The sequence below is a fragment of the Poecilia reticulata genome, linkage group LG8 (assembly GCF_000633615.1).
Source record: "Poecilia reticulata strain Guanapo linkage group LG8, Guppy_female_1.0+MT, whole genome shotgun sequence".
NCBI lineage: Eukaryota > Metazoa > Chordata > Actinopteri > Cyprinodontiformes > Poeciliidae > Poecilia > Poecilia reticulata.
In genome coordinates this window covers 14286779-14296506 of record NC_024338.1, presented here as the reverse complement: position 1 = coordinate 14296506, position 9728 = coordinate 14286779, and the positions used below count along the sequence as shown (strand labels likewise).

General features: G+C 38.3%; 2 protein-coding genes across 2 annotated transcripts in view; both read left to right on the top strand.

Moving 5' to 3' along the window:
- LOC103468880 (myosin heavy chain, fast skeletal muscle-like) overlaps positions 1-2723 on the top strand; it is a 10814-nt gene extending 8091 nt beyond the window's left edge. Inside the window, exons 16-26 of the mRNA XM_017306122.1 lie at positions 5-78; positions 160-325; positions 501-625; positions 743-1051; positions 1129-1332; positions 1422-1547; positions 1628-1798; positions 1931-2035; positions 2118-2213; positions 2354-2485; positions 2601-2723. Coding sequence (XP_017161611.1) covers positions 5-78; positions 160-325; positions 501-625; positions 743-1051; positions 1129-1332; positions 1422-1547; positions 1628-1798; positions 1931-2035; positions 2118-2213; positions 2354-2485; positions 2601-2618 — 1526 coding nt within the window. The 3' untranslated portion in view covers positions 2619-2723. The remainder of the gene's footprint in view (positions 1-4; positions 79-159; positions 326-500; positions 626-742; positions 1052-1128; positions 1333-1421; positions 1548-1627; positions 1799-1930; positions 2036-2117; positions 2214-2353; positions 2486-2600) is intronic.
- Positions 2724-5874: 3151 nt separating this feature from the next.
- The window catches only part of LOC108166487 (myosin heavy chain, fast skeletal muscle), an 81068-nt gene continuing 77214 nt past the window's right edge, over positions 5875-9728 (top strand). Inside the window, exons 1-17 of the mRNA XM_017306185.1 lie at positions 5875-5925; positions 6067-6289; positions 6391-6534; positions 6631-6787; positions 6895-6922; positions 7012-7129; positions 7218-7310; positions 7393-7456; positions 7560-7658; positions 7747-7850; positions 7936-8074; positions 8171-8289; positions 8372-8521; positions 8606-8776; positions 8878-9184; positions 9453-9526; positions 9610-9697. Coding sequence (XP_017161674.1) covers positions 6086-6289; positions 6391-6534; positions 6631-6787; positions 6895-6922; positions 7012-7129; positions 7218-7310; positions 7393-7456; positions 7560-7658; positions 7747-7850; positions 7936-8074; positions 8171-8289; positions 8372-8521; positions 8606-8776; positions 8878-9184; positions 9453-9526; positions 9610-9697 — 2059 coding nt within the window. The 5' untranslated portion in view covers positions 5875-5925; positions 6067-6085. The remainder of the gene's footprint in view (positions 5926-6066; positions 6290-6390; positions 6535-6630; positions 6788-6894; positions 6923-7011; positions 7130-7217; positions 7311-7392; positions 7457-7559; positions 7659-7746; positions 7851-7935; positions 8075-8170; positions 8290-8371; positions 8522-8605; positions 8777-8877; positions 9185-9452; positions 9527-9609; positions 9698-9728) is intronic.

The following is a 9728-nucleotide window of genomic DNA, read 5'->3' as shown; positions in this document are numbered from 1 at the left end:
GAAGACCTCATGATTGATGTGGAGAGAGCTAATTCTCTGGCTGCCAACCTTGACAAGAAGCAGAGGAACTTTGACAAAGTAGATTAACTTTACTTCCCCCACAAAAAAGCTGATTAATGAAGATAAATGTGAATTTTGAATTAATCCTTACATTTGCAGGTCTTGGCAGAATGGAAGCAGAAGTATGAGGAGAGCCAAGCTGAGCTGGAAGGAGCCCAAAAGGAGGCCCGCTCCCTGAGCACTGAGCTGTTCAAGATGAAGAACTCCTATGAAGAGGCTCTGGACCAACTGGAGACCATGAAGAGAGAGAACAAGAACCTGCAGCGTATGTCATTATTTAAAAAATCATCATAAAGAAAGAAACAACACAGAATCTATACAAGTCATGTAGTTTTGTGACTGTAACATTCCTTATCAAACTGAAAAAGCACTAACAACAGTTATTTCTTTTTTCGGTAGGTTTCTGATTTAACAGTATTCTATTTATTCTTTCATTGCAGAGGAGATCTCAGATTTGACCGAACAGATTGGTGAGACTGGTAAGACCATTCATGAGTTGGAGAAAACTAAAAAGACTCTGGATTCTGAGAAGACTGAAATTCAAGCCGCACTGGAAGAAGCCGAGGTAAAACCATTCTCACTAGTTAAATGTCATTTAAACCACATTATACATGCAAAATGAATATTCAGGACACTTTATTTTGGTATTTTGTTACCTAGCCATATGCTTAAACCTCTCAAGGGCACCCTGGAACATGAAGAGGCCAAGATTCTCCGCGTCCAGCTAGAGCTCAACCAGGTCAAGGGTGAAATTGACAGGAAGCTGGCAGAGAAGGATGAAGAAATGGAGCAGATCAAGAGAAACAGCCAGAGGGTGATTGACTCCATGCAGAGCACTCTGGATGCTGAGATCAGGAGCAGGAATGATGCCCTGAGAGTCAAGAAGAAGATGGAGGGAGACCTGAACGAGATGGAGATCCAGCTGAGCCACGCCAACAGGCAGGCTGCCGAGGCCCAGAAACAACTGAGGAATGTCCAGGGACAACTCAAGGTGAGTTTGTTATTAAACAAAAATTAAAGACTTTTAGAGGGAAACCATTCTGACAACCAAATTTATATTGCTATTAGGATGCCCAACTGCACCTTGATGATGCTGTCAGAGGTCAGGAGGACATGAAGGAGCAGGTGGCCATGGTGGAGCGCAGGAACGGTCTGATGGTAGCTGAGATTGARGAGCTGAGAGCYGCTCTGGAGCAGACAGAGCGATCACGTAAAGTGGCCGAGCAGGAGTTGGTTGATGCCAGTGAGCGTGTTGGACTGCTGCACTCTCAGGTTGGGTTTTAGTTATTCACAAGAAACCAGGCCTTTCAAAGTCACTAAACCAACACATCAATTTTTTTTTAATTCTCATTAATTTTCAGAACACTAGCCTTCTGAACACCAAGAAGAAGCTGGAAGCTGATCTGGTCCAGGTTCAGGGTGAGGTGGAGGATGCTGTTCAGGAGGCCAGAAACGCTGAGGAGAAGGCCAAAAAGGCCATCACTGATGTTAGCTTAAATCTCGGAAACCACACAATTTAAACCTTGTTTAACCTTTAACCAAAACTTGAAAAACAATGTAATTTCAGGCTGCCATGATGGCTGAGGAGCTGAAGAAGGAGCAGGACACCAGTGCTCACCTGGAGAGGATGAAGAAGAACCTGGAGATTACAGTCAAGGACCTGCAGCACCGCCTGGATGAGGCTGAGAACCTCGCCATGAAGGGTGGCAAGAAGCAGCTCCAGAAATTGGAGCAGAGGGTATGAATTCCAGTGTCATTCAAATAATTTAATTAAAAAATGAACAAAAATACATTTCTCATACAACTTCTACAAATCCCAGTCTAAAGGCACATACTTTTCGAAAGATAATATTTTATCATCCCATATAAGGTTCGTGAACTCGAGTCTGAGGTTGAAGGGGAGCAGAGACGTGGAGCCGAAGCTATTAAAGGAGTCCGCAAATATGAGAGGAGAGTTAAAGAGCTGACCTACCAGGTAATTTTTAGCTTTTAGTAAAACTACAGTAACTTTCTATCTTGTTGTTAGCACTTAACATGTATTTCTGTGATATTTCTAGACCGAGGAGGACAAGAAGAATTTGGTCAGACTTCAAGACCTGGTTGATAAGCTCCAGCTCAAGGTCAAGTCTTACAAGAGACAGGCTGAGGAAGCTGTAAGTTAGATATTTTATCTTAAATATCTTGTATTTTAATCAAAAAGTAACAAAATAAATTACAATGTTCATAAACAGTAGGTAAATATGACAATGTCTTATCAACTTTAATACAACAATTTAACCATTTTTCCTCTCAGGAGGAACAAGCCAACACCCATATGTCCAGGCTCAGGAAGGTCCAGCATGAGATGGAGGAGGCACAGGAGCGTGCTGACATCGCTGAGTCTCAGGTCAACAAGCTCAGAGCCAAGAGCCGTGATGCTGGAAAGGTAATGTTATTTTTTGACAATAGTATTCCTTGATGATATTGTGTCAATCAGTAAATGAAATCTTAATTTTGAACTTTGATAATAACTAACTGTCTTCTGTGCTCTCTTTTGTCAGTCGGATTCTGCAGAGTAAGAGTCATCATTTACTGAAGACCTTTCAACGGAGTTCATAAAATATGAACCGGTTGTTCGGGTATCTTTCTTGTAACAATAAAGATGAGAATTATCATTGGCTTTCATAATCTTGTCACTTTATTTTTGAATGTCTTGTTTAAATCAAAATACAGCACTCAGCAATTTAGGCTTTTGTAGATTAAACAGCAGTGGCAATGTTGCACACAGTGCCATATAAATCATTGTCTTTATTTCTTTATCATTTTCTTTCTACATTCAATGTACATTGAATCTACATTTTCAATGTAGATTCCCTAAATTATAACACCAATCCAACCATATAGTATTATCTGACATGGAAGTGCCTGTTTGCATGCTACCCATCTATAACATTTAATGGCTGTTTTTTGATTGTCAGTTTATGAGCTACATTTGAATGCTCCAACAGATGACTGTTTTATGGAGGATAATTGTTTTATCCTCCATAAAACAATTATGGAGGATTTCAAATGGCATTCACTTAAAATAAAGAACAGGAAAACAAAATGTGTTTATATAATGGTGTTTATCTTCCTTCCCATGAATACATAGGGCGAATCAAATTCTGCTTAGTGCACACAAACTGCTCAGTCCTTCCCTGCATCCAAGCAATGTCCTATTTGAGATGTCACAAGAAACAAACATGGTGTTGCCAAGCCCAAGACTATGCCCCATGGAAAAAACCAAATGCTTGACCTGGAATCTTGGAACAGAATAAAATCTCCATGCATGCTTTCAATGAACTTTCACCTTCTCGCCTTGGTGGGCTTCAATGAATGCCGCACTGCTTTTGTATGGCTCTGACGGGAGTGTATGGTGACAGAAAGACATGTCCATGTAATGCAAGCAGCAAAAGAAACCACATCACAAGTCTATGTACGTGTATTGGTTTTTTTACCCAAACGAAATCCAAAATGTCCTAATGGGGGCAGAGGAGCTGACTTCTTGAGACAAAACAATAATAGCAGTTTGATTCGTCTTAGATACCATCACACAAAGCTTTGGAGGAGTGGAGGAGCATAGTGGAATAGTGTTTAGCACTGACCTAGGTTGTAGTCTTGGTCAGAGCTTTTCTGCCTACAGTTTGAATTTGCCCCACCATCTATTTGATTTATTATAAGTTCTCAGATCATCTCTGACTGTTTCAAAACTGACTTTATCGGGGAATTTTATTTACAAAACTAATTAATCAAACTTTATTATCACAATTACTACTAGTTTTAACAAGACAATAACCAAAGTTTTAGCCTCAAAAAATCCATATGGAGTCATGAGTAGTATAATTTAGTTTCAATAGTGGGTCACTCAAAGGATATGAAGACACAATCACCAGTTGGACTTTGAATTTTTCATCCAGCTGAAAAAATTACAATATTATATTTGTTTTATCAATCACTTGTAGAGGAAGTATTTCCATTTTATCCATTAATATGTGAAATGTTTTTGAGATTGGACAGCGAAGCTCAAAAACAGTTTTTAGATGGGGACTTAAGTTTTACTACAACCTGTTAATGATGCTTCTTCAGCAGGTGCCGGTCTAGATTAAATAAGGCAGCTGGAGAACATTCATTTTCCCTAGGGTGGAACTTATTTTGAGCAAGATCCTGGGCAAAAGGCCATCTGTTTTCATCTCCTTATAGAGCAATAATTGGCAACAGATAATTTTTATGGTTAAGACCTCATATATAGATTTATTACAAGAATTTAAGATCCCCCAGCATCCAGTAACTGGAGACTACAAGCCTTTTGGTGACATTTCCAAGCCTAAGTGTCATGTACATATCTGAAATGAGCCATAAAAAAACATTGATGTGAAGTCATGCCTATTAATAAAGTGATTTTATTTCATTTTAATATTTCAGTTTGTTTGTATCTCTAAGGTAGAATATATTTTTAGGAATTTTCTCCAGGTGAATAACCTTACACATGTACATATCTTATTTATTTTTAAAAGTATTTTGGTGACAGCTTGTACTTAAAATGGCAATAGCATTAACGTCACAGTTTTAATTAATATTTAATCCAGTAACAGATAATGTTGCTCTGCACTTAGTGCAAAGCTTGTTCATACAATTGCACCTATAAAAAATGTTTAAATATAGTAATTTATACATATATTTTTTTTAAAATAAAAAAAGCACTATTATTCCTTAAATTAAAAAGAGGGTTTTGCAGCAAGCCAAAGATTTCATATGTTAATGTGAAACTAAATACCAGCTGAACTTGGATATCTTTCCAAAATCAAATCCAAAGCAGTTCACAACTGCACAAAAATATATTTTAATGGTCATATATGTTTTCTGAATAATAACATATATAGAAACTCTCTTCTGGACTATTCAGAGAATTATTTTATTTAGTCAGGACTTCTATGGAGGCAGTAGTGGACAATATTTTGCATTAAAACATTTGTGGCACTTAATTTTAGTCAATGATGCATAAGCATCTGCAGAATTTTCTCACAATATTTGTATGACATGCTGCAAGAAATCCCTCAAGCCTTTGGTATGCTGAAATCCATTTATTTGCATATTGGATTTTTAATCCTGTTTTTGCTTACAGTTATTTAAATTTTATCTCTTGAAATTCTTTTAGTTTTCCCATTAATTTTTGTCATCCCATAAAATCATTTTAAGTATATGATAAGACAGATAACTACTTTTAAAGCTGAAGTTAAGAGGAAGGCACGTATAATTTCTGTAAATATATCCACCACAAAATAAGCCACAGGATGATTAGAGATCATGACCAAACTGGGTGAGTGGCAACTGCTGACCAGACACTCCCACCCTCTATAAATGAGGGAGCTTCAGACTTCTGCTCGAACTGATAGGCTGCTGTCATAGGTGAGTACATTTATAATGACATTATTTTCTAATCTTCATTTTATAAGAGATTGTCATGTTGTATTTTCCCCACAATTTAACATTCAAGTTACCTTTAAGCATGCATCAGCCCAATGATATTTCCTCAGAATTTTATTCTCCTCTAGTGTAGCCCATAAAAATCTCAGTTAAGGCCTTTGTAAATGTTGGAATAAAATATATCTTGTGGTTAAACATTAGTGTTTTTTCAGAGAAGTTTTATTTAATTAGCTGTAAGGAAGTTAAATATAAGGGGGCATATAATATCACAAATTAAATGAAAAAAGATTTTGCCATATCTGGTGTTTTTATCATTTGTCTACCAACCTGACAGGATTCTAACACAAAAATCATTTGTCTTTTCCTTTTCAGCATCTTCACAGGTCAGCCGAAATCAAGACATACTTTTCCCATCGAGCTGAGGTAATAATAAGCAGGAAACTGAAGAAAAATAGCATTGCACATTCAAACTTGAAATAGATGTTACAATTAAGTAATAATTAATAACCAATGAATGTGAATATACTAAGACGACCATGGACTCATTTGGATTGTCATTTTCAGTCTCAACTAAATTGCCACCATGAGCACAGACGCTGAAATGGAGGCGTATGGCCCAGCAGCCATTTACCTCCGGAAGTCAGAAAAGGAGAGGATTGAGGCTCAGACAGCTCCATTTGATGCTAAAACAGCTTTCTTTGTGGCGGATCCTGATGAGATGTATCTCAAGGGGAAACTTGTTAAAAGGGAGGGTGGCAAAGCCACTGTTGATACGGACTCAGGAAAGGTGGGTAAAGCATTGTTACATTTTTTCAATTTCGTCATTTTCTAATTCTTCCTGAATATTATATTTTAAACACATTTGTGACAGTACATATTCTTTTTCAGACTTTAACAGTCAAAGAGGATGACATCCACCCCAGAAATCCTCCAAAGTTCGACAAAATTGAGGACATGGCCATGATGACCCACCTCAACGAGCCTTGTGTGTTGTATAACCTCAAAGAGCGTTATGCATCCTGGATGATCTACGTGAGTTCTCAGCTGCATTTCAAAGAACTTAAAAGGAAAAAACACAATGCTGTATACATATTGAAAGGACATTAATTAACTCTTCTTCTGTACCAGACCTACTCCGGGTTGTTCTGTGTGGTCGTGAATCCCTACAAGTGGCTGCCTGTGTATGATGCTATTGTTGTAGCAGGATACAGAGGCAAGAAGAGGATTGAGGCTCCACCCCACATCTTCTCCATCTCTGACAATGCCTATCAGTTCATGCTCACAGGTATATCAAACATTCAAGTGTATTCCCCCAAAAAATGAAAAGAAAGAACATATCCACGTTGACATGAACTTAAGGCAGCTACTAAAATATTATGGTGTACATTGCAGATCGTGAGAACCAGTCTGTCCTGATTACGTAAGTGTTGCACAAGCTCAATTGGTACATGTTTTATAAAACATACAAAAATTAAGGTGATAAGTCAAAATGTGTCTTTTGTACCTCAGCGGAGAATCCGGTGCTGGCAAGACTGTCAACACCAAGCGTGTCATTCAGTACTTTGCAACAATTGCAGCTCTTGGTGGCAAAAAGGACCAAGCGCCGGCAGSTGCTGGAAAAATCCAGGTGATTTATTYGTTTTAAGAAGAAACCGGTCTCCACTGTGTGTACTTATGTAYRTACWGCAAAAATATTCACAACTGTCAATGTGCAGGGCTCCCTTGAGGACCAAATTGTTGCTGCTAACCCTCTGCTAGAGGCTTATGGTAATGCCAAGACTGTGAGGAATGACAACTCTTCCCGTTTTGTAAGTTAAGACAATGCTTAAATGTTCATTGATACTTAATGCTTGATTTTAGAATATAACACTTGCTATTAATTTTGCTTAGGGTAAATTCATCAGGATCCACTTTGGTACAAGTGGAAAGCTGGCCTCAGCTGATATTGAAACATGTAAGTAAAACATATGATGTAATCAGTATTATCTATTATTAATTGATAATCTGTACCATGATTTCCATATCAAAGTGCTTACTTATATTTATGTAATTCTTAGATCTGCTGGAGAAGTCCCGTGTAACCTTCCAGCTGTCTGCTGAGAGGAGCTACCATATCTTCTATCAGCTTATGACAGGCCACAAGCCTGAGCTCATTGGTAAATGATCAAATACTTGAAATTTGAATGTAGAAAATTGAAACTTAAAACACAAAGAAGCTACAATGATTTGTTTCTATGGTTTCAGATGCTCTGCTGATYACCACCAACCCCTATGACTTCCCAATGATCAGCCAGGGTGAAATCACTGTCAAGAGTATCAATGATATTGAAGAGTTCATCGCTACAGATGTAAAAGAAAATTTGAGTATTTTAAAAAAGAATTTTCTTAAAATGTGTGTAGTGTACTTGAAACTTTCTTTCTTTCTCTACACAGACTGCTATTGATATCTTGGGTTTCACTGCTGAGGAGAAGTTCAACATCTACAAGCTCACTGGTGCTGTGATGCATCATGGCAACATGAAGTTCAAGCAGAAGCAGCGTGAGGAGCAGGCTGAACCAGATGGCACTGAGGGTAATTTATAAAATATCACCATTCCCATCCTGTACAGAGAAAAAAGTATAAAATTACATTATTTTTTTAACCATGTGTTTTGTTTCTTTCCAAAAGTGGCTGATAAAATTGCCTACCTCTTTGGTCTGAACTCAGCTGATATGCTGAAGGCTCTGTGCTACCCAAGAGTCAAAGTCGGAAATGAGATGGTCACCAAAGGTCAGACCGTCCCRCAGGTAATTTAAACCAGYTGTGATTCTAAGCAGTKTGTTTMTTTGTATTTGTTAACTATGTAAAGCTGACAATTTTCACTTCTAGGTGAACAACGCTGTCAGCGCTCTGTGCAAGTCTGTCTATGAGAAAATGTTCTTGTGGATGGTCATCCGTATCAATGAGATGCTGGACACAAAGCAGGCGAGAGCCTTCTTCATTGGAGTCTTGGATATTGCTGGCTTTGAGATCTTTGATGTGAGTGAAGAAAAACTCAAAAATGTTTTATGAAACAGTGTTGATTTCCAATTAATTAAAAAAAAAACCTCTCAATAATTACAGTTCAACAGCTTGGAGCAGCTCTGCATCAACTTCACCAATGAGAAACTGCAACAGTTCTTCAACCACCACATGTTTGTCCTGGAACAAGAGGAGTACAAGAAGGAAGGCATTGAGTGGGAGTTCATTGACTTCGGTATGGACTTGGCTGCCTGCATTGAGCTTATTGAGAAGGCGAGTAGTTGTTTTAAAAATGTTCTTGTTCAAATACTAGTATAACTTTCTTTTAACTTGCATTCAACCTGCACTCAAATTGATCTCACATTTGTTCATAGCCATTGGGCATCTTCTCCATCCTTGAAGAGGAGTGCATGTTCCCYAAAGCCTCTGATACAACTTTCAAGAACAAGCTGATTGATCAGCATCTTGGCAAGAACAGGGCCTTTGARAAACCCAAGCCTGGAAAGGGCAAAGCTGAGGCTCACTTCTCCCTGGTTCACTATGCTGGTACAGTGGACTACAACATCACTGGCTGGCTGGACAAGAACAAGGATCCACTGAATGATTCAGTGGTTCAGCTGTATCAGAAGTCTGCAAACAAGTTGATGTGCTTCCTGTATGCAGCTCATGCTTCAGCTGAGGGTAAGAAGCAGTAAAATATACAGATATCCTTAAACTGAGTGGCTCAATCTATTACGTGAGAAACAGCTTGAATACACAAAAATCGGTCCAGAAAAGTTTGAACCTTCATCTTATTAGGGTTTTCTGTTCAGTGATACCTAAATTGTGCCACTAAAATGACTTTTAAACATATCTAGAATGAATGTGTGATGAAATCATACAGTTGTGGTAAAGAGACCTTAGCACAAGTAATGTTTTAATATCGCTGTTTTCACTGTCATAATTTCAGCTGAGGCTGGTGGTGGCAAGAAGGGTGGCAAGAAGAAGGGTGGTTCCTTCCAGACTGTGTCTGCTCTTTTCAGGGTATGGACATTTTTTTTTAGAACTGTCAGAAAAGTAATGGTTTAAAATCATCCATGAACTAATTTTATGATGCTCATCTACAGGAGAACTTGGGCAAGCTGATGACCAACTTGAGGAGCACTCATCCTCACTTTGTGCGTTGCCTGATTCCCAATGAGTCAAAGACCCCAGGTAAGAAGCTCAGTTGTAGAAATTTGACATT